A 25943-nucleotide genomic window follows, 5' to 3' on the forward strand; every position below is an offset into this window, starting at 1 on the left:
AAGTGACAAAATCCCTAGCACTCAGTGTCCCTTTAAGTTAGTCAATAAATAGAGAATACTGATAAATTACTGAATAGATGTGACATGCTAACGAAGTGTGGTTACTATCCCACTATTATATTAAAACATTCTTCAATAAAGAAATCTACTATATCTGTATGATATATTAAAATGAAAATCTATGGGTAATAACAAACATGGATTTACCTGCAAATATGCATTTAAATCCTTTTTTCTTTTTTCTAAAAAATCTCTATCCATATTATTAAAAGTCTTTTTACCAGGAAGCTTCAATATGTTCGATAAATTTTCAAACTAGAAGATAAAATACATTCAATAATTTTAGTGTTTTACAAAAATAGAAACACATTTTCCAAGAAATAATTCCTCTATATATCAAAAACATCATTACTATATTATTTTGTAATATATTTTATTATATTAAGCAAAAATCAGAAAGTATTTCTAAACACAGTTCTAATGCTATTTATTTATAAAGAAGTATTTTCAATCAAAAATGACAAACATGTATAACTGATAAAGCAGGGATGATGTCCACATGGGGTTTCATTCTAATTCTCTTAATTTTGTTCAAACTTATCAACAGTAAAAGGTTTTAAAATATTTCCCTTAACACTCTGACTTGTGAATAAAGTATTAGCAAATATATTTTTAATAATCAAGGGCCCATGAGTTTCTGGCTTAAAAAATCTAAAAAGGAAATCTTTTTTAATATTGATGACTGTCAATCAGTTAATCATTGTAACAGCTAATTATTAAAAACAGAAAAAGCAAATTTCAAAATAGAGATTACAGTTTTATTACAACTCGGCATATAAACAAATATAGTACAACATTGACACTTCTTCCCCCACCAAACATAAGAAAAATAAACTCAAAGATTATTAAGGGAAAAAAACCTAAAAGCCATTAGTATATTTTGCATCTTTGTAAGGCCACAAATACCAAGTAAGTCTACATGCTCTAGGTCTAGTATTTACAGACTTAACATTTGGATGCACCTTCAGAGGTCCACATATATAGTAATGTGTGATACCCTGCTAAAACACAAATTTTAACTACACCAGCTACTAACACAGCATGAGACCAAAGTCATTTAGCTAGTGACTGTGGCTGACTGAAAGCCTAGTAACTGAAACTTCAAGCAGCCTTCCTGTTTTTCCCATGTGATACACACCCTAAACTGAAACAAGCTTTCTAAAACCATCCTGTGTTTAAAAACATCAACAATAATGGCTCTGTAAAGAAAACTTATTCCCGGTGCACAGATTAAAGAGGAAATGAATGAAAAGTCGTAGGTTAATTTTCATCTCCAAACTGGAAGATTCTGTAAAATTATTAAACAGAATAGCAAATCCAATGGTTGCCTGGAGCTATAATGTGAATAAATTCAATGTATGTTATACATGAAAGGTAAGGGCAGTTATTTTGCCTCAGCAAAGTCAAGAAAAACAAAAAAGGATCATTGCAATTTACAGGGAAAACGTTATGCTGTAGCGATACTCACAAATTTGGTTGCTCACAAAAGTATTAGAATGAGCCTTCATTGAATATCAAATGTCCAGTGGAGAGTTCCTGGTTTTATGAATTAATTAAAAAAGAATCATACCTTATGGAAATAAATTAATTTTTTCAAGGTGTCCTAAAGTTATTTAATTTGTTGGAATATTACTTTCCTACATCATCTTATACTCCTGACTTAACTTTACAGAATATATACTTTATTCTGCTAATACAAAGATGTCATGGACTGAAAGGTATTGCTCCAACATCCTATGTTGAATCCTTAACCTCTAGTACTTCAGAATGCAGCTGTATTTGCAGATACATCCTTTAGAGAGGGCATTAATTAAAACAAAAGCCCCCAGGGTGGGCCCTTATCTAATCTGACTGGGGTCCTTATAAGAGGAGGAAATCTGAACACACAAAGAGACACCCAAGGATGTGAGCACACAAAGAAAAGGCCATGCGAAGCCAAAGAGAGAAGGGCGTCCACAGGGAAAGCTAAGCAGAGATGGCTCAGGAGGAACCAAATGCACCAATACCTTGATCTCGGACTTACACGTTCCTGAATTGAAAAAAAATTATTTTTATTCTTTAAGCCACTCAGTCTGTGATATTTTGTTATGGTGGCCCTAGCAAATTAATACATCAAAGGAAAATAGCAGTTTGTAATGAAACCAACAGTTTATTTCAGAAACTTTAAAATATTAAACCTTGTTAATTAAAAAAAATTAAGTGCCAAAAAAGTTATTTTCTTACAGCCTAGATTATCAAACTCCTTTTAAAATTATCTGGAACAGAAGCATAAATGACTGACAGTTTTCTCAAATACTGTTATTATGAAAGGAAAAAATGGTGAAATTTATAGTCTATATTAAACTCATTACAAGTTTGGTATTTTAAAGATTTTATAAGTACAAGTAAAAGATAACCTGTTCCCTGAAAGGATAATATAATTCCCTCTGCCAAAAGCTCCAGAAATTTTTTTAAAAGAATGTAAAAAAATTAGAAATTTACCTGAACATAAGAAATCACATAAATTAAAGAGTATTTCATGTTCACAAAGAACTCAAGTATTATATATAAATCACAGACATTCCAAACTCAAAGATTTTATCTTTCTACACTGAATATGTCAGGTTTAGATCCCTAATGCACTACTGGAAAATTCAAAAGACATGCCTGAAATTTTATGTTAGAAGGATTCAAAACTGGTTTATAGCCAGGCACATAAATACTTTTACTCAGTTACCTTAACACATACTTTATATTTTCTAAATCACTACTATTTTATCAGTGCTAATATACAATTAACCCAATATAACAGTAATATACAGTGTCTAACAGAATGTAAGCTCCTGGAGGCAAGGACTTGGTCTGTCCTGTTCCCTGTTATATCCCTAGCATGAGAACAGTACCAAGCCACAGAAAAAACTTCATACGTATTTGTTAAACAAATAAATGCGTAGTTCAGGTGATTTCTAAAATAATGTCGCATTTAATTTTTTAATTATTTTCTTTCAATTTTACAAATCTCTATCCATAAAATATCAAATGAGGCTAAAAAAAACCTTTAAAGAGTATAAATGATTTCATATATTTAGACAGGAAAAAGTTTACATCACAAAGTTAAATAAACAAAACCTGTTTTTAAAAAAACATTAACACTTCAAGAGCTCTATGGAGGTAAAATTCACTTGTGTTAACAGTTGTACTGTTACCAACCAATGCATTACAATTGAGTCACTGCATTTTTCTTCTGCTATTTTATAAGATTTAAATTTTAAATTACAGGTAAAGCAGAGCTAAAAGGCAAACAGTCTGAGTCTTATTTACAAATGCTTACTTAGTATTTTGCTTAAAGCTACATTTTCACTCACAAACTTTTCTTTTTTAAAATCATAAGCTCTGTGAGCAATCTAAACACTTAAGTAATCACAAGCTACAGGACTTGATAGGAAACACAAAGTCAAAAGCACTTTGCCTGTACTGAGCTCTCTCAAAAATGAATTCACTTTATTAATTTCATTTAATTTTTGATGCTAATAAACAAAATTTCTCTCTGAACTGTTCTATTAATAAAGTTTTTTTTAAGGTACGTTCTTCACTTGTATTTGTCAATATGTACACATGATATTTACTTTCCTAGACAATTTCACATTATACCAACTTTCTATTGATTTGGAAGTAAATAAAACTACTTCTTAGCAATTCAAATTATCTTAAAATTTGTCTTTTTTGGTTAAAGTGTGAGGATGGGGAGAAAGAAACACAAGCTATAAGATTTTAGCATATAAAACATGCAGTATTTAAAAAATTTAAGCAGTTATTTCTTCAATGTAGCACAGAAAATTCTTTTAACTCTGCAAAAAAATCAAGCTAAACATGAAGAAACAAATCAAGAAACATGCTGATCTATTCAACAACAAAAACAGATCAGGCAAGCCCAAAGTTATTTATTTCCTTGTGAATATAATTCAGAAAAGCCTTTTCCTTTTTTTTTGTTTTTGAAGATTTTATTTTTTATTTATTTGAGAGAGAGAGAAACAGAGAGAGCATGAGATGGGAGATGGTCAGAGGGAGAAGCAGACTCCCCATGGGGCTGAAAGCCTGATGTGAGCCTCAACCCAGGACTTGCAGGACTCAATCCCAGGACTGTGGGATCATGACCTGAGCCAAAGGCAGCTGCTTAGCCAACTGAGCCATCCAGGTGCCCTCAAAATAGTCTTTTTCATATGGGCTTCTGGAGTCAATACTAATCTGTTTTTAATCACTTTAAGCCATTAATCGTTTATCTCACTCTATTCACAGAATACTTCAATAACATTATCATGGTATCAACCATATTTTTTCCACTATCTTAACTGGAAAAGGTATTTTCTTATTAGTCAAATAATACAGTGTCATTTCAGGGCTTCTGTCCATTCAAATGTCACTATTAACTATTATTATTTTTACTGGATTAATACAGTTGCATATTTAAAGACCTTGAATGAAATAAAAGATTTTCAAAAGTTAAAATAAATTTTACAGATAACATATTCCAATTCATCTGGTGATGATCTACTTTTTCAAAGTTAAAGTAAAGGAAAAAAGTATTTAATAAAAAAGCAAAACAAATAATTTGTTTGCATATGTTATCTTTAAGGGTCTATATACTTCTATAAAACAAAAGGGTTGTATTTAGTAAGAATTAAAAACATTATTTGGTTAATGTTAAACTTAATGTAGGTTGTGGTTTATAAAACAACTTGATGGATCAAGGAATTAACTGTTACACTGTGGGGATAAGGATGCCATTTACAATAACTAGAGCTCTAAATTATATTGCTGAAAACACAAAGTGCCCTACAATGATCCTCCCTATTTTAAACCAAACCCAAACACACCTGCAAAACAACACACATACACACACATTCAGAAATATACATTCATTTTAATTTTCCAAGGTAGATCACTGATATTTCGTCACTGGTCTACAATGCTTGGGAATGGTTAAAGATTGATTTATTGGTTAAATGCTCGTAATAGTTCTGGCATTATGCTGATTATACAAAAATGCTTACCTTACTTTCTTTTGTTTTGGTCAGTATCCTCAGAACTATTTAGAATCAAACATCAAATCAGGAAACAATGTAAAACACACAAACTTTAAAAACTTCATTACCTGTTCAGTGATCCTCATATGGAAGTCATGAAAGTCACTATAACGACGATAGGTTTTCCACATCTCCTCACTGTTAAGATTGCGTCGGTGTACAGTGATAGCATACAGTGCATATGTCTTGCCATGATCATTACACACGCCTGCCACAGCATATGGGTCATAGTCAGCATATACTAGTCATTTAAAACAAAATGAAGAGGAACAAAACACACAAAAAGGAGGAAGATGAAGAACAAAAACAAACAAAAGAACATGAAATGAAGAAGAATCTGAAATGACAGACTGAGACAAAAGGATGTCACCAAAGGACAGATTCCCATCCTCTGTACTCACATTGATAAGATTTTATACACAATAACTCCATTGTAAGTTTATGATGACACTACCAACCACACAGTGATATCTAATTTAGACTCTCTTCCTCAAGAGCTTGTACTTATTCTTAGTTACAATACCGCACTACCACCTATTATAGTATTATTCTTTAAATAGAGGAAAAGTAACAGAAACAAAATAATCTTTCATAGTAGCCTTCACCATTCAGCTGTATTTCAATTAAAATCTCTTCAACTAAACAGAAAGCAAAAGCCAAGGAATAAGATCTTATGTAGTCTTTTGGCAAGTCCCTTCATTGTTTCTAATATTAAAAACTTACAAGTGTAATTCATTCTGGAGATTTTGTTTTTTTAAATTCTACAGAGAAAGAGAGATCACAAGTAGGCAGAGAGTCAGGCTGAGCAGATGTGGGGCTCCATCCCAGGACCCTGAGATCATGACCTGGGCCAAAGGCAGAGGCTTTAACCCACTGAGCTACCCAGGCACCCCCTGGAGATTTTTTTTTAAAGGCATTTTCCTATGGACTTGTCACAAAACATTCAAGTGTGACAAGTCCGTAGGAAAATGCTTTTAAAATCTAAACCTGTTCTCATTGTGTATTAAGTAAAGAGATATACTTTGAATAATTTTCATTTCCTTTTCTATTTTTCCATTTTCTTACTTCCTTCTAGTGTTGTATTCTATTCTAGAACATTTCTTCAGGTCTCGAGCAGTTTACTGAGTCTCTAATCATCTACATCTGGTCTATTTCTTAATCCAACCACTGATCTCAATTTCAATCACAGTATTTTTTCTATGACTGCATTTGTTTTTTTTTCATAGTGTTGCATTCTTGCCTTAGGTTTTATCCTATGACTACTTTTGACATCCTCTCAGGCTAGGAGACCCTGTGGTACAAATCACTTGAAGATGGCTGACTCTAGATAGGCTTTCAATTTCTTGTGGTTGACAGATACCTTTTCCAGACATGATCTTGACATTCTTTCTTTTTTCCCCAGACACTAGGCTGTTTTTCTCATTCCTCTTTCGTATCAAATACCCTTTGTTAATCTGGGTTTCATGTGGGGGGTTGGGTTCCAACTTCATATGGCCTTAGTCCATACTGCCTCTTTGGAACTTGAGAGACATGAAAATGCCATCAAAATCAAGACACATCAAGAGGTGCCTGGGTGGCTCAGTTGGTTGAGTGGCTGCCTTCGGCTCGGGTCATGGTCCCGGGGTCCTGGGATCGAGTCCCACATTGGGCTCCTTGCTTGGCGGGGAACCTGCTTCTCCCTCTGCCTCTGCCTGCCTCTCTGTCTGCCTGTGCTCGCTCTCTCTCCCTCTGACTCTGACAAATAAATAAAATCTTTTTTCACCTCAGGTCATGATCCCAGGGTCCTTGAGTCGAGCCCCACATCAGGCTCTCTGCTCAGCAGGAAGCCTGCTTCCTTCTCTCTCTCTGCCTGCCTCTCTGCCTACTTGTGATCTCTGTCTGTCAAATAAATAAATAAAATCTTAAAAAAAAAATCAAAACACATCAAAATCATGTGAGCTCCTTGGCCTCAACTTCACTTCACTTCCCTAAATTTACTTTTCCTCTTGGTCTGGCACCTGTAGCTTTCTCCCTTTAGCTATTTTTATTTTACTGTTTTCACCCTTTCTATGTGTGGAGGGCAGGACAACTATCATATGATCTCCCTGATATGAGGAAGTGGTGATGCAACATGGGGGCTTAAGTGAGTATGAGAAGAATAAATGAAAGAAGATGGGATTGGGAGGGAGACAAACCATAAGTGACTCTTAATCTCACAAAACAAACTGAGGGTTGCTGGGGGGAGGGGGTTTGGGAGAAGGGGGTGGTATTATGGACATTGGGGAGGGTATGTGTTTTTGTGAGTGCTGTGAAGTGTGTAAACCTGGTGATTCACAGACCTGTACCCCTGGGGATAAAAATATATGTTTATAAAAAATAAAAAATTATATTAAAAAAAAAAGAAAGAAATATAAGGACAAATACTAAACATTTGCGGTTTAACAAAGACTTTAATATTTGGAAGACAAACCAACAAAGAAAAGAGAGATTCTTAAAAAGAATTTTAAAGTTTCATGAAGTAAAAGTGAAACAACTTTAACAAAGCTAGAAAGAAAAGCAACAGAACTTCTGGTTTTATTGAGAAAGTTGCTATCTAATGACTTTTACAAGCAGAGTAATGTATGCACCAACTAACTGTAAAGGATAAAAAAACAACTTAGACAGCAATTATTAATAAGTTATTTGAGAAATACGGCAGGGAACACAATGCAAAATGAGACTCCAGCACCAGTGGGAAGAAAAAGAAAACAGAGATCTTTTTAAAAAATGCAAATTATCTTTTAAATTGTACTTCCACTATAAAATCTCCTTTTAGTTACCTCAAATGTAAGCACGAAACTGACCTGAGATACCTCAGTATGGTAATATTCCAAATGTAATCTGATAGACACACTCCTATAATCTAGTAATAGTGAGAGGAAGGATAAGTAAACCATCATTAATTACTACTCATGGCATTATCTAATAACCCAATGGCAATGATGGAAATTGATTTTTTTCTTACTTGACTAAACATTTTGCATGTATGCTGACTGAGTCACAAAATTTTAGAGGTTTCTTACCTCATCTAAGCATTTCTTAAGCTTCTGTGAACTCCTATACCAACATTTCATTAACCCATTTACCTAGTTTGACTTTGCATGTATAAAAAAATTAGAGCTAAAGCCAGCCCCAAGCAATTTAATAAGAATTATGCGGATAATTATCAGCCAGACGCAAACAAGAAGAAAAGATTAGGTTTCAAGAGTTTATTAGCAATGACAAAATGCTTAGAGTTTAAGTTTTTCAAATGTTAACAGTAACAACCTTAGAGAAAGAAGATACACAAGTACATCATAACATATACACAAAGAATCACTGAACACAATAAAGAGTATGTATCAAGCCATATACACAAATAAAAATAACAGAATTTAATGAAAAACATGCTGCAGAAAAAAATGTAACTTAAAAATGACTACAGATGAGAAAAATTGTTTGTAAAAGTAAATGTGGAAAATAATCCAAGGGTAATAATAATTAATAACTTTTGAGTAATAATTATACCACAAAGTCTCTTACCAGTGTCTGAAATGTAAGCATGAAGTTGTACTGAGTCATCGGAAGATACATTTGAAAGGTCATCTAAAGACTTGGTAAAGAAAAAAAAAGTTTAATTTTATAAGGAAAAAAGTGTTAAAGCATCTTGTATCATATATGCCTTACTCATCTTGCCCCACATAAACTTTATATTGTCTGCATTCTCCCCCAACAAAAAAACCTCTCTATTTATACTAACAGGAGAGAGAGAAAATACAGAATTAAAAAACTATAATACAAAGTATTTCAGAAATGAACTTCGTCGATTATTTCCTCCTTCATTGCTTATCCATATACCGACATTTGTTACTTCTCAATTATATTCAATACATGGCAAGGAAAAAAATATGGATAAAAATAATTAGACATATTCTTAAGTTAACATTTTATTTTTTTAATGTTGACCTATACTAGAGCCAATTCTGTATTATTTAACATTTTAGTTAATTTGGAAATGATTTTAGATTCCTTATCTATAAAATGAGTACCTACACATCATAGGGTTATATAAGGATTAAATAAAAAGACATGTAAAATATTTAGTAAGACTACCTAATACAAAAAAAATGTTGCCTGTTATGATTTGTTATTTCCATGAAGTGATTTCAGAGTCTAAGAGATTTTAAATAATTTTCAAAAACAGTTCCACAGACAAAAAATTATCAGAGTGACCCAAAATGAATCTTTATTCAACTATGGCCTTTGGGTTTAAATTTAAGACATTTTTGCCCATATACACACACCCACATATACCTAGAAGGGCACATAATCACATAATGCTGTACAGAAAGAGTTAATGAGTCAAATATATTTCAAATAATAATAGTAACACAATATTATATACTTGGAATCACTAAGAAGGTAATCTTAAATATTCTCAATATAAAAAGAAATGATAATTAATTGTGTGATGTGATGGAGGGGTTAGCTAACCCTAAAGTGTATCAAACCAATATGTTGTACCTCTTCAACTTATGTAATGTTTTATGTCAATTATATCTCAATAAAGCTAGAAAACAACAACAACAAAAAAGAGTTCATTTGAAATTGTTCTCCTTAGAAAGGAATGCTTGCAAGCCTGGCCCCTGGATGACATGTGGGAATTTAGAATTAGGGAAGGTTCCCACCATTCCTTAACTGCAAAGCGTTCACTGTACCTAATAACTGTTTATGCTGAACACCTGCTTTCCTTCTGGGAGTCTGGAATTTTAGTATGTACTAACTAGAGGTTTGTCTACGTGACCTGCCTTCAATGAAAATCCTCGTCACTTAGTCTCAGATGAGCTTTCCTGGTAGCAACATATCACATGTGTTGTCACATTCATTTCTGGAGGAATTAAGTTTGCCTAAGGTAACTTTCATGGGAGAGGATTCTTGGATACTTGTACCTGGTTTCCTCTGGACTTTGCTGCATGGCCTTTTCCCTGTGCTGATTTTTGCTTTCTTTTCTTTAAAGATTTTATTTATTTATTTGACAGAGAGAGATAGATCACAAGTAGGCAGAGAGTCAGGCAGAGAGAGCTTAATCCACTGAGCCACCCAGCCACCCCCTTATTTTGCTTTCTATTCTTTTTCTCTAATAAATCCTTTCCACAGGAGTCAGACTATGCTAAGGCCTATGAGTCCTCTAACAATCAATGAACATCAAAATGGTCTTGAGGACCTCTGACACACAGACATATGATTCACACGCTTCTTAAACTCTAAAAACCACAGGATCTGAATGAACTTTGGGACCTAACATGATATTGTAGATATTACTAGAAGAGTCATTTAAATGACTTAAATGCAGCCATATATGACATAAACAACAACAAAAAAGAGTTCATTTGAAATTGCTCTCCTTAGAAAGGAATGCTTGCAAGCCTTGCAAGCCCATTTAAATTAAGGCAACTACATTCTGAGAAGAAAGCCAAAAGGTTACTACTTAAGACTGTTCATTAGGAGAAGCAAAATATGCAACAACATATAGATAATCCAATATTTCCCAGGTCAAGTCAAGTGGACAAATCATTAAATTAAAACGGGTCTAGTCCAGGCTTCACCAGTGACACCCTAAGAGACTTTAGCCAAATCAACTCTTTCTTGTACCTCAATGTTCTCAATGGTACAACAGTATAATACTAGTTCTACAACTTTGTCAGTTTACAGAATGAATTATAATGCTCTGAAAAGAGAGTGCACTTATTTTTAAGTGGTCGTATGACCTGTAATAAAACATCTTGATAGAAACACAACCTTTGTTTTAATACTACTTTTATGTGAAAGATAGAAGCCTCAAGAAAATAGAATATTCTACAAAATTTAGATTGTTATCGATTATGATCTTCTAATTATAAGCGATCACAGAGAATATAAAACAATTGTTTTTCAAGAAGTATTTTTGTTACTATTAACCCTCCTTTGTAGTAACATTTCAACAGCACAACAGTACTTATTGCTTTAAACGTTACCATCTTATGCTATGCAACACAGAAATTGTTAGAAAACTTTGTACCTGTATGTCTTTTTAGCACACTTAAATAATATTATTTCCATTTAATATGATGAAAAAATCCAATGAAACATCTCTTAAACATTAGTCACAGATATAAGGCAAATGTAATTATCAAGTAGACTATAAAATTATAATTAGTGAAATATCAACTACATTCTGTTTAGAATAAGTATTATTTAATAAAAGAAAAATGTTATTTCAAAACAAGTAGACTAATGCTGTCCTGAAATAAAATATAATTTTTGTAAAGTAATCCTTCGGTTAAGATTCTTGGACTGCTTGCAAAAAAAAGAATTTTTTTATTTAACATCATGCTGAAACAAAAAAGTAAAGTTCAGCTTTACTGTGATAATCCATATAACAACGACTGCACTGCTAGAAATGCCTAAAATTTACCTGCCAGTCCCAAATAAAAAATGAGTAAGTCCCCACATTAAATATTTTCTTTGCTTACTATATTGGAAAAAACTATTATGATCTATTTTACAATCTTGAAACTATTTTTTAAATGTAGCTATCCACTAAAATTTGTCTATATAAGAATTAAAAAAACTCTAGCTATTTAAAACCTTGAATATAATAGATTCATGTGAGTAACAAAATACTGCAAATCACTGACCTCAAGTGTGACCTTTGTCAATCAAGAGAGACTATGTGATTTATATTTATATGTGACAAAGGAATCACTCTTATTTGAAAAAGCATTTATTCCAGATATGGAATAAAGAAAAAAAAAGTATTTGTTACTAGTGTTCAAACACTTGTACAAGCACTACAAAAGTGTGACTAATTGAAATTTCAAATGAATGAAGCTTCATCACACTTGAAAACTTTCATTATAAATGAACATTATTGCTAATACTTTCTTCATGCTCTAGGAGCTATTCCTTTTTGTTATAAGGTTACAAAATATAAAGAACAAATGGTAATGATACCAAATTTAGGATTTAGGAAAATATTTCAAATGCTACATCATATCTGACACAACACTATGGCTGACTGCTTCAGTGTTTTGTTACAGGCTGTACTTTGTAGAGTAATAAAACACTCAATAAGGTTATTTTTTGAAATATAGTTATACAGAATACAACATAAAATAATGGGCCTACAGACCATTTAGCTTTTACAGAAAGTGAAAGAAAAAGTAATGTAAATAGAATAAGAACAAAGCAAACAATCTCTAATTCCCTACAAACCCTAGACTGAAACTTTCATAGAACATATTTCTTCCTTGCAGCATTTTATGAAATAACTTATTCATTACAAGGATGGATATACAAAAGAACTGAAATGTTCACTATTTCACACTTCACTGTGAATGTATAAAATGCCAATGACAGCTTATGTGCTAAAAATATATCACTCTTAAATTGGTAATCATAAAATGATGTTGCTTAATTTACTCTAAGGCCTTAAGCTTAAAAATAATTTTTACAACAACCAGAACTGGTTATAGTGCACACGTTAAGAAGTATCTGGGAGTTTTCAGATATCTTAATTTTGTATTTCTTTTCTACATACAAAAAATAAAACCTAATTTCAATGTAAACATTTGTATATTACAAGTTTACTATCCAACATAGCACTAACCAAAGAGTCATTTCAAAATACTACATATTGGGATTGGAAATAATGAAGTCACCTTTTTTACCATTTTTTAAAAATAAAAATAAATTTCAGAGATGCTTATTATGTGAATTTAACATTTAAAGTAAATAACTTCTCATTATATTAAAGGATGATCTGAGAGCTTCTAATATTTACTTATGCATATTTATTTTTATATTTTTAAGTCACTGTGATAATTAAGTGCCCATAATAATAACTTACCAAATTTATGCTTCCAGTAGGAGACCCATTAAAAGACTCTGTGGGAGGAGAAATTCAAGTTAGTATAGAAAAAAACTTTTGAAAGAGCTGTTTTACCTAAGGTTCAAACACCAAGAATGAAAGTCACCCAAGCAAAGACATAATGAAACAGCAAAGGAAACTGTGGTATACTACTCCCCAAACACCAGCTCCCTTAAGCCTCATGTTTTTGTGAGCCACATATTCAGAGGAAAACAAAACAAAATATATATACACATATATGTATATATATATATATATATGTGTGTGTGTGAGTTGCCCCTACAAAACACACACCAAAAATAGACATTCATGTACAGGAGAGCAATTATTAAATATTTTATTCTTATTGTATCACATAAAGTTTTCTGATAAAACATAAACATGAAGAAAACTGTAGAGTGAAGTTCATTAGGAAATGTCAAGGTTTTTTTGTTAGTTCTGTCTTGCTGGATTAAGAAATAATACAAATAAAACTTTTCTTTCATGTGAAGAATAAATAGATTAGTGTATATATATAATATACCGATTATGTCCACTTATTCTTGGTAGATTTGGCTCAAAAACATTACAACCCTAGATTCACAGATCAATATATAACCAATAGAAAAAGATACATAAACTCCATATGCACTGCCATTTAATTAAAAAGCTAAAAATTATTTTAGAAAGTAACATTAGAGAGCCAAGTCAATTACACATTATTAAAATTAATGTCTTTTCCTTCGGTGTTTTATACTATATATAAGCACACAAAGTTACCAATTAAGATGTCTCTCACTTAAAAACAGAAATGAATATATGGTGAAGCAGTAAACATATACAGCTTAAAGTTAATGTATGGCTTCTAGAACTTAAGAGATTATTTATGAATCTAGATATCTAAACAGGTCTTCAAAACCACTTTCTATTACTTTTAGAAAGAAGCAGTTCGTGTTGCTATCCAGCTTCAACAACTCTAAATGCCCAACAACATTTCTTGGTCCCTCAGACCTATGGTCACAAAAAGTAAACAGGAAATTCCACCTAGAATTACCCCCTGTTAACAGCAAAGTGATAATTAAAATGAGCAAACAGTTCTCTATCCACCTTATTCAATTATATACCTCCTACTTCCTTCTGTAGTCTGCCCACTTCTTAAATCTTTCTACCAAAGACAAATCAAGTTAAGAGAGCAATCAGAAGGAAAACAAGGTGTAATTTAGTTTTGTGATCAACAATAAGAAGATCCGGAAATAGAGTCTAAAATCAATCAAGGCCCATATTTAGTCAAGATTTTGATAACTGCCTATGAACATTAGAAAACAAAAGTATGATTTCATATGGCACGAAAAATGTGAGTAAAATTAAAACAGAGCATTATTTAAATATTTTAAATATTTAATTATTAAATATATTAATATGGTTAATCAATTAACATGGTTTTAATGAATGAGAAATATCAAGTATTTTAAGGCTGAACTAAAATGCAATACAAAGAGGAAGAGAAGGAAAAAAGGGGAGGCTTACAAAAGCCATTCAGCTACCTACCTACCTACCTACTGAAGTTTGATTAAATAGGAATGAAATTCCTTCCTCAGAAGGGGAAAAAAAACCAACCCACTGAAGGATATAATCACACATAATAAGACTTGGCGCATTCATTCATTTTAGGCTCGCCTGTAGCCTCCATTTTTAAAAAAATTATCTATAATAGTTAAAAACTAGATTAGAGAATTATTTTTAAAATGTCTAAAAAATAAATTGTCAAGAATATTATTTTTTTTTAATTTTATTTATTTGAGAGAGAGAGAGAGAAAATGAGCGGGAGCAGGGCAAAGAAGGAGATGGAGAAGCAGGCTCTCCTCTGAGCAGGGAGCACGACACAAGGCTTGATCCCAGAACCCTGGAATCATGACCTGAGCCGAAAGCAGATGCTTAACAGAACGAGCGACCCAGGTACCTCAAGAAACTTAATTTTAAAGATAAAACTGATTTTATAACAAAAAATGTGGGGAAGGCCTATTTTTGATTAAACAATCTTATAATAACAAGAAAATCATAAGCATTACTATTTGAAAAAAATCCCAGCAGCTGCCTAAAACCTAAACACAAGCAAAAACAATAAACCTGACATTTATTTATACCCATCATTCTACATACTTTTTTCAAATGGTTTCAAGAAAAGGAATTTATACCCATCATTCTACATATTTATACCTGTCTTTCCACATACTTTTTTCAAATGGTTTCATGAAAAGGAGTTAGACAATTTCTTAGTTATAAAGATTATAAAAGGTCACCAAAAAGGACAAAAAACATTAAAAAGCAATGTCCTAGAAAGACAAAAGATACATTAATGTATATAATTCCAAACTTCAATCAGTAATTCCAATGTGAAGGATGACTCAGTGGCTGATACATTAGAGAAGTACATTTACTTCAGATCAAGACAAGTCGCAGAAAAAAATTTTTAATGTACTTTATGCTTTAAGAAAGTTTTGGGAAGTTTCTGATAAAATATTGGTTCCATTAGTTGCACGGATGACAACTAACTAGATTGCCTAGAAAGATATGAATAAAAGTTAAAGTCAATTTACAAGACTTTGATAGAGTTCTTATACTATAGGAACAAAAACTACTGCCACAGAATGTAATGCTACTATCATCATTTTAAATTATAGATTACTTGGAAGCTCAAAGAATTGGCTGATTATGATTTATCTCCTCTCATTCTGGGTCATTTAGCAAATCCTATATAATACTAAGAAATCTCTAGAGTATCTACATATATAAAACAGTGTGTGTGTGTGTGTGTGTGTGTGTGTGTGTATACACACTACGTAATATTAAGAAATCTCTAGATGAAATGAAAATAAAAATATTTATGTTTTTTATATTTTTTATATATAGTACACTGCTACTTGCAAATTTTATAGCAGCTCTGTAAAAGATTTTTCAATAGAAACAGTAAATACAAATAACACTGTATGATAAACTTGAGTTACACTGAATTTTACTCAGTTCCCACAGAAGTACTCTTAAAAAAACCCAAACTTCCTTAATTATGCAATCATATCCAGTTAATGGAACATTATTCCAGGTTTACAAGTTAAACCAGAAAAAGTATTAATTTAAAAACTCAAAATATTAGATCAACAACCAATATAGAATTATTAAAACTCAAATGCAAACTCCTGTAACTGGATTTCTTAGATTATTTAAAAAGTAAACTCTTACTAATACAGACCAGGGAAAGAAGGAGGAGGGAGAGGGGATGAGAAGAGTACGAACCTGCTATAACAGAGATTATTTTTTAAAGCAATGCTAACTGGGGCACCTGGGTGTCTCAGTTGTTAAGTGTCTGCCTTCAGCTCAAGTCATGATCCCAGGTTCCTGGGATAGAGCCCCACATTGGGCTGGCAGGAAGCCTGTTTCCCCCTCTTCCACTTCCCCTGCTTGTGTTCCCTCTCTCACTGTGTCTCCCTCTATCAAATAAATAGACAGATAGGTAGTATCATGCTTAGCGAAATAAGTCAAGCGGAGAAAGACAACTGTCATATGATCTCCCTGATATGAGGAAGTGGAGATGCAACATGGGGGAGTTAAGAGGGTGGGAGAAGAATAAATGAAACAAGATGGGATTAGGAGGGAGACAAACCACAAGTGACTCTTAATCTCACAAAACAAACTGTGGGTTGCAGGGGGGAGGGGGGTTAGGAGAGGGGGATGGGGTTACAGACACTGGGGAGGGTATGTGCTACGGTGAGTGCTGTGAAGTGTGTAAACCTGGCGATTCACAGACCTGTACCACTGGGGCTAAAAATACATTATATGTTTATAAAAAATAAAAATTAAAAAATTAAAAAAATAGATAGATAAAAATAAAGCAATGCTAACTACCTAACAGATGTATTGTTATCTCCAACTTGAAGTAGTCCTGTCCATAGAGCCTATTCATAAATGGTTAAAATTACTCTCAAAATAATTAGTGAACTCTTGCCCACTTACTTTTTATTTCCATTGCTTATTTCAACATACCAGGAGGCTTATCACACCTTACATATTCTATTAGTTTTCTAAGTACTTCTGAATTGGATCACCAGTAAAATGGTCATTGGACTTCATAATATGCACGCCTGTGCTCTAAAGGCTGCCTCTCTCACTATTTTTAAATAACTGCTTTTATACTACTAATAAAAATTGATGTTTTCGTTTATAAATCATTCTCCTATACATAATTTCCTTTAAATCCAACAATGCTCTAACAACAACTCTGAGGTAAGATATTACTATGACAAAATTATTCTTCCAGATTTACAACTGAGAAAAATCAGACTTAAATTAAGTGTTTGGTCAACATCACTATAGGTATTAAGTAGTAGAACAGCAGTAAAATCTAAATATTTTGATTCTCAAAGCCTGCTTTCTTTATTATGTCATACTGATAATATCCTCATTTGAAAACAACTGAAAGATTGGAATAAGCCACACATGTAGTTTCTTCTACCTTATACAATGCAGGATTTGGAAAACAGTATTATAAAAATCAGAACTATAAAAGAGAAAAAAAATTTTTTTAAACAATGCTTTATATAGTTTACGGTACATTCTCAAGATCATGGCTTGTTATCTCATTTAATCTTCTCAATAATCCCGCTGTTAGTCATGAATATTATTAGTTACTAGTAAAACGGAAAATACCATAAAAATATTTGGGTGACAAACTCAAGAAAACATTCTTCTGAAGACTTCAAGGCTTTTATAGTTATGTTTTAATCTGTTACTAAATTTTCAGCCTTTTAATTTAGTGTAGTGACTAAATTTTGTCATTCATTTATAGAGTTTTAAATATTTTATAATTTATATTGGGCTTCAAGCCATTTTTTACCTTGCTTGAAACATTGTCTTTTGGTCAACAGTATATAGGAATAGATTTATGTATACATGCATGCACACGGGCACACACACACACAGGCACTGTGCCACCTTACCTCCATCACCATCATCTGATCCTCTGAAACTAGGATCTTTTAACATATCCAGCTCAGCTAACATGCGCACATAAAGTGCATTCTGTCTGAAGGAAGGATAAAATCTTTCATCTCGTAGCATCAATTCATAAACCTTATTGAAATAAATCAAGATATTTCACCATTAATACAGATAATGTACTAATTTTCACTAATAAGATTTCAACAAAAGCTAGAATGAGGTCTTGTTATGATCAATCACAGGTTCCATATTTATAAGGTGCCAGCAATAAGCCTACATCACAACTAATGATTTCTCAACTAATTTCAAAATCAACAATCCCTCTAGTACCTAAGTGCATGGAAAATGGTCCCAGTGCAAGGCAAGTCACATGACAGGTTATAGGTAATGTTCTAGGAACTAGTGTTCTCTAAGAAACAAGTCTACATAAAGGCTCCAGGAACACAGTAAAATAAATTTATGTCAGGCCACTTATACATCATTATTAACTCATGAAATTCTATGACTATATATCTGGGCCTTTAGCCAGATTTAAGTAACAACCCAAATAAGGATTTTCCTCATTTGTCATTTAAATAAACAAACAAAAGACTGGCCTACTTTTTTTTTTTTTTAATGAGAAGTGTTAGTTAACTTATCTTTTTAGTTACCATTATACTTTTATGTTTCAATAACCTTTTAAAAAATCAATTACATGCACATAAAAACACATTTTCATAAGAAACATACAAATGACAAATGTTATATATAATACCTTCCTTTGAATGTCATCAAAGATTTCAGGGGTTGGATCTTCATGATTCAAAGTATCTGCTAATTTTGCTACCAAATAATCATCAACAGTAACTCTTGGAGATGCCTAACAGAGAAAAATAAAATAATGACCTTTTTGAGTTTCTAAAGACAACTTATTTCTTAGAGTAGAAGAATTATATAATGGATGGAACCATATTATTGAAAGTAATTGGTAAAACAAAAAACAAAAAACAACCCTGGTTTGTAAACAACACCTTGACATTTAAGAAGGCTGAAACAAAACAAAAAACTTTCTTGTCATCAACTAGTATAAAGTACACTGGGAGACAAACATGGATTTAAATCTTGACATTTGCTGAATTAGTTACCTCTCAATAGGATTCATTTCCTCAATCTGTAAAATGGAGATAATACTAACCATATAAATATTTCACCATATTGAAAGATTTATCTGGGCACCTGAGTGGCTCAGTAGGTTAAGCAGCTGCCTTCAGCTCAGGTCATGATGCCAGAGTCCTGGGAATGAGCCCTGAGTCAGCAACTTGCTCAGCAGGGAGTCAGCTTATCCCCCTCTCTCTGCCTGTTCCCCTGCTCATGTTCTCCCTCCCTCTGTCTACCTCAAGTAAATAAAATCTTAAAAAAAAATAAATATTAAAAAATTAAGAGATTTCTAAGGCATACAACCAGTGTCTGGCACATAGGAATACTGTCATGAGGAGTTAGTGCTGAGTATCAAGTAGTCCTGGATGTGTATTTAATGTGATTGCCAAAAGAGCAAGTCATTTGTTACTTATTTAACACTAGAAACAATCTTTTTAAATAGTCTTTAAGAGATTACTGTTCTCCTAAATTTGACTTAAAATGCTGCAGCGAAGTTCCAGTGTGATACGGGAGGGCAAAAAATATAAAATGTTGATTTTTCCAACAACTTCCATTTTAATGAGCATAATATGACAGATATGCCACACAAATATAAAATTTGATGTTCAATGTGAAAAATTTCTTTATTGAAAGAAAAAATGCTGAAAAGCTAGAAATATGGTCATCTTTGGCATGCCAGCTTTTGAATTTTTAACTCTGAAGGCTCTGGAGAATAAATGAACGATCAGGATGGGAAATTCTAAAGAAACTTGCACAAGAATGCGTTGTTTAAATAATTTCTCTATCCAAGGAAAAGACTGGATAAATACAGAAAAGGAGAAAAGGTTTCAAGAGTAAGTAAACAACAGGGTATAAATGTGTAGAAAAAGGCTTACACAATGTCTAATGCTCCCTGGTTCACTCTACATTCTAATTAGTAAACCCAAGTAGGTGGTTAGGGTTTTTTGCAAGAGGAAGGAAGGAGTGCTTATTTATTGTTTGTGTGTGTAGAGGAGGATGTGGTGGTGGTGGTGGTGGTGGGGTGTGTGTGGTTTCCCCTGAAACAAAAAAAGAATTGAACTTCAAGTACGTGATAAAAATTAGAGAGGGACTGATTTTAGCTTATTTTGTCCTGTCAGTTGCCCTCTAAGCTCAAGAAACTCAGTTTCTAGGATATAAGAGGCATACTTAAAAATCATAACATTTTACATTTAGTTTACTTTTTCCTATAGTCTCAAATATACACAACTGGGTTAGGACTCATCCTTGGTATAACGTGACCAATACTTTTAAAGAGCTTTCATGAGACACAACCAGCCAGATCTACCTACTTAAAAAAAATAAATACAGAAAAAATATTTATGTATATTTTTTATCACTTTAAACATAAAAATGCAAAGATGTGTTTTTCCAAAATCATCTATTAATCTGCATTCTGTACTTTTCACACAAATGTGGTTATTTAAATAAGAGGTCTAGTTATCAGTGGCAATTAGTAATTAATAAGACTAATTAAACAAATAATGTTTGAGAGAAACATACTAGGTTTTACCCTCTAATACACTATGTAACTTTTTAAGCTTTTTAAAAGATATTTAAATATTGTAGGCTATATTATTGTGTATTGTTAAAATGTATAAATATAAGACCTCGAAAAAAGTTATACACAGAGGCACGTTGGTGGCTCAGTCATTAAACATCTGCCTTTGGCTCGGGTCATGATCTCAGGGTCCTGGGATATAGCCTAGCATCGGGCTCCCTGCTCAGTGGGAAGCCTGCGTCTCCCCCTCCCACTCCCCCTGCTTGTGTTCCTTCTCTCACTGTGTCTGTCTCTGTCAAATAAATAAAATATTTGAAAAAAAAAAGTTATATACCTACAATAAGACTAAACAGACTATCTATACTTAATCAAAAAATTATTTTCTTTTTATTCCATGATTCCATAAGATATTTTACTTTTTTGAGTCTCCTTTTTTAATAATACTTCTCTGATCTGCTTGCAGATTTTAAGACATCACTTTTTTTATTTTTTTGTACCAAGTGGTATAAATGAATACAATCAAATACAAAATTCACTTTGACTTTCAGGTCTGCTCTTAAGCCTACGTCACACTTACTTCTGTTATCAGCCCAATGTGCTGATGTCAAATTAAATGTCTTTTCAGTAGAACTATTTAGGCACAGAATAATTACATTTTACTTACTAAGAACTGCATCTATAAATTAACATATAGACTATTTGTGTCTAAAATGCCCTTTTTAAACATTTTAAACATAATGGATATCACTAAAAGTTATTACCTCCTTCTCGAGGAAAATGGGTTTTAAAACACAGAGGTCATTTAAACTTGTGAGACCAAAGGTGAATTCCAAATAAATTATAGTTTTAGTAAAGAAACTAAGAAAATCCTTTTAAGCTAACTATCTCCTTCTTATGATATTTTTTTTGAGTTCTCAACAATCTCATTTCAAAAACAATCAGCCCTTCTTTGACAAATTGAGGTTTCTTTGTAGCCTATACATACACAACTCAGGTCAATCTATCCTTTTCAAGGTTCCTTTTAACCTCTTCAAAGATTAGTTGAGAGTTATTTATTTATTTATAAATTTCTATTTACCCTAATTCTTTTCCATATTTATTTTTAATGTATTTTCAAATTAGGGGACACTATTCTTACCACATTCTTTGAAAATATGACTTTACTGTATGTCAATATTTTAGTATCTTTTTTATGGCTGGCAATAATCATAGCCATGTTGAAGCAAATGTCTAAGGAAGTTATTTTGTGACATTTTTATAATGTCAAAAATCTCACTGTTGGGGCACTTGGGTGGCTCAGTTGGTTAAGTGGCTAACTTCGGTTCTGGTCAAGATCTCAGGGTCCTAGGATCAAGCCCCGAATTGGTCTCCCTGATCAGCAGAGAGTCTGCTCCTCTCTCTGCCTCTGTTGCTCCCCCTGCTTGTGCTGTCAAATAAATAAATGACTTTTAAAAAAAAACAAAACAAAACAAAAAACCTTCATTGTTTCTAATGTTTCGAAGAAACTAAAAACTGACCAAAAATCTTTATTATGAAAACCTCAGTATCACAGGTAAGCAAGTGATACCCTGTTTTAGCAGTATTGTATAGAAGGACTATATGATATTTAGCAGGTAAGATCTTTTCATTTTCTTTGGTAAGAATTTTATGGACTGAAAGGAATTTGTTAAAATTTACATCTGTACTGTGTGCAATAACTTCTGGGCCTTTGGCTAAGATCAAATGCACTGTTTGCTAAATATACAAATATATGAACAAAGTTTGTTTTATTTTTTCTGCAATTTACTAAAATCTTAGAAATCAAGAAGATATCTAAAACTCCCATTTTTTTCAAATTAAAGTACCAAACACCAGTGGAAAATACACTCTCATTGCCACAATCTGATGTAACGCGATATACTACAGAAAGCAAGATTGCTGGTGAGATCTACCAGAGTAAGGTCTAAATTTCAAAGGGCCACCAATTCCTTTCAGTCCATAAACTTCTTACCAAAGGCACCCAAAATTAATTCTAGTTTTAAAAAGCAAGCAAGTGGGATGCCTGGGTAGCTCAGTCCTTCAATGTCTTCCTTTGGTTCAGGTCATGATCCCAGTCCTGGGATGGAGTCGCAATCAGCCTCCTTGCTCAGTGGGCAGCCTGCTTCTCCCTCTGCCAGCCACTCCCCCCTGCTCTCTCTCTCTGACAAATAAGTAAACAAAATCTTAAAAAAACAAAACAAAACAAAAAAAGGTACAGGCTAATGTGTGTTCATTTGTGTAGTATGCCCAAGCTAATTCACTTAATAGCCACTACTTTTAACTGACCAGTGAGGTCTTTGGGGGAGATGAAAAAAACTTTTTACTGACTTAAAATTATTTGCAAAATTCAGTTTCCAAATTTGCTTTTATATCCCCTTCTCCACCAAGATCAATCCCAAAACATTTTTTGCTCTTCATGCAGTCAGTATGCTTTATTTTGGTTATTTACTCTCCCTAACCCAGGTAGAAGGCTCCTTCCATCTGTCATTAAAATGATTTAGTCCTTCAGCCTCTTCTATTGGCAATGTCTGGGTAATGCTGATGTTGGTACCATAATCATTCTCATTTTCATTATCTGAACTTTAGAAACCTTGGTTACAATATTCATAATGTTAAAAATTTAAAAGTCCCATCACAATACACAGCACAGAACAGGAAAAGCAAAAGATGAATAGTTAACATTCATGGTAACAATGCACTTAAGCCATACATGGAGTGCTACACGATGGAGAATTTATTACTGTGAAGAGTAAACAATGACTGCCAATAGTAGAAGGTAAGAGAAAAAGAGAGCAATGACTACCCAAGGAGAGAAATCCACGCCACAGTCATCTGACACTAAAATGCTGCCTTTAGCACTGAATTCTGGAATTACGTATGGGTTTTGCATTTTTTCTCAATCTTCTCCACCCACTGCTAAAATGTGGGACTTACAGTATCTTGGAGAAGGGTTTCCCAAGACTTAGGATATTTTCCAAAGCTTTAAAAAAATATTAACTTCAAAAACATAACAAACTCACAGTTAACTTCTCACTGGAAATAATGAAAGCCAGAAAACAATTAAATACTATCTTTAAAATGCTGGAAAAAACTGACTTAATAACTATTATTTCATTTTTCCAGTATTAACTGTAATCCATTCAACTGGTCTACATATAACAGAGCTGACTCTATAGCCTACTTTAAAAATTAACATAGAAAGACTTAGATATACACACTATAGCTGTGTTTTTAAACAGCAGAAACTCTTGAATGTGTTCAGGTAGAAATATGAACAGCAATATTCAGAGCAAAAGTACAACAGAAAAGAAAGGGAAACAAACCAAACTGCTCATAAATATTTTTGAAGGTAGGAGCGCCTGGGTGGCTCAGTGGGTTAAAGCCTCTGACTTTGGTTCAGGTCATTATCCTGGGGTCCTGGGATTGAAGCCCACACTGGGCTCTCTGCTAGGCAGGGAGCCTGCTTTCCCCCTCTCTCTGTCTCTGCCTGCCTCTCTGCCTACTTGTGAGCTCTGTCAAATAAATAAATAAAATCTTTAAAAAAACATTTTTGAAGTAAATAAACTATTGGGCTTCAGTACAAATGAATTACACTTATATAAATCAACATGTATAAAATGCAATATAATAATGAGGGGAATAAAAGCAAGGCATATAGTCCATTCCATTTATATAAAGGTTAAAAAAAAGCTAAGCAATATACTGCTTTAGAAAATATATGTATAGTAAAATGGTATGGGAAAGCAAGTGAATAATTACAGAAAACTAAGTTCATCAAGAAAAAAGAAAACAGACAAACAAGACAGGTGAAACAGGTGAAGAATATACTAAGGATCTTCAAAAGCACAGTACATGTTCTATTTCTTTAGCCAGATGGTATATACAAATGTGTCTGTTACATTCTTTAGAATATGCACTCTTTAAAAAGTATGATATATTTCATTTGGCAAAAATATAAGCAAATGGACTAATAAGCAGTTTTCAAATAAAATTCACACTTAAAATTCAAATACAAGGGCACGTGGGTAGCTTAGCCAGTGAAGTACCTGCCTACGGCTCAGGTCATTATCCCAGGTCCCTGGGACTGAGTCCCACACCAGGCTCCCTGCTCAGTGGGGAGTGTGCTTCTCCCTCTCCTCCCTGTTCACGTTCTCTTTCACTATCTCTCTTGCTTTCTCTCTAATAAAAATAAAATCTTATTTTTAAAAGTTCAAATACAATTTTTGTGCTAGTATGTATAAATTCGAAGGTACTCTATGGCATAGCCGTTACAAATACTGGAGTATGCGGAATCTTGTGGATTGTTGTGTCCATATTCATGAGCAATACTGGTCTGTAGTCTCCATGATGTCTCTGTCTGGTGTTGGTATCAGAACGACAGTTTCGTCTTGCCATTTGCGATGATGTGGATGGAACTAGAGGGTATTATGCTGAGTGAGGTAAGTCAATCAGAGAAAGACAACTATCATATGATCTCCCTGATATGAGGAAGGGAAGATGCAACATGAGGGATCTGGGGGTAGGAAAGGAATAAATGAAACAAGGTAGGATCGGGAGGGAGACAAACCATAAGAGACTCTTAATCTCAAAAAACAAACTGAGGGTTGCAAGGGGGTAGCGAGAGGGTGGTGGGATTATGGACATTGGGGAGGGTATGTGCTATGGTTAGTGCTGTGAAGTGTGTAAACCTGGCGATTCACAGATCTATACCCCTGGGGCTAATAATATATTACACGTTAATGAAAAAATTTAAAAATTAAAAAAAAAAAAAAAACTAGAACACCAAAAAAAAAAATAGAGTTTCTCAATCTGTGTCTTTCAAGACATTTGCCCATATCATTTAAGTTTTCTAATTTGTAGTGTAAAGTTGTTTATATTTGCATTTAGTCTTTTTTATTTCCATAGGGTTGGTGATGATGCCTTCTGTTTGATTCATGATTTTGGTATCTGTGACTTTCTTTTTTATTTTTCTTGGCCAAGCTGGCTAAAGGTTTGTCAATTTTAAAGAATCAACTTTTGGCTATATTGATTTTCATTACTGTTTTTCTGTTTTCCATTTCATGGATATCCATTCTGATCCTTCAGTTTTCCTTGAATTTATTTTACTATTCCCCTTCTAGTTTAAGGTGAAAATGTAAATTGCTGCTTCAAGATCTTTCTTCTAACTTGGCATTTAAAGTGACATATTTCTCTATACGCACTGTGGTAACTGCATCCCATAAATTTTGATACACTGTGTTCTCGTTTTCATTCAATTCAAAATACCTCC

At 33.0% G+C, this 25943-nt stretch overlaps 1 protein-coding gene across 6 annotated transcripts in view; it reads right to left on the bottom strand.

Moving 5' to 3' along the window:
* SNX13 (sorting nexin 13) overlaps window positions 1-25943 on the bottom strand; it is a 126855-nt gene that overhangs the window by 17955 nt on the left and 82957 nt on the right. For 4 of the 6 annotated variants that reach the window (XR_006601338.1, XM_004743387.3, XM_045062748.1 and 1 more), the window contains exons 14-19: window positions 18755-18859; window positions 18000-18132; window positions 13009-13046; window positions 8664-8733; window positions 5192-5364; window positions 208-315 (exon numbers count right to left, since the gene is read on the bottom strand). Coding sequence is in view for 5 of the 6 variants with exons in the window: in XM_004743387.3 (XP_004743444.1) it covers window positions 208-315; window positions 5192-5364; window positions 8664-8733; window positions 13009-13046; window positions 18000-18132; window positions 18755-18859 (627 nt within the window). In the remaining variant the exon portion in view is untranslated. The remainder of the gene's footprint in view (window positions 1-207; window positions 316-5191; window positions 5365-8663; window positions 8734-13008; window positions 13047-17999; window positions 18133-18754; window positions 18860-25943) is intronic. The other 2 variants (XM_004743388.3, XM_045062747.1) reach the window with 1 other exon arrangement.

The sequence above is a fragment of the Mustela putorius genome, unplaced genomic scaffold (genome assembly GCF_011764305.1).
Source record: "Mustela putorius furo isolate JIRA1106 unplaced genomic scaffold, ASM1176430v1.1 tig00003845_pilon_pilon_pilon, whole genome shotgun sequence".
In the NCBI taxonomy this organism is placed as follows: Eukaryota; Metazoa; Chordata; class Mammalia; order Carnivora; family Mustelidae; genus Mustela; species Mustela putorius.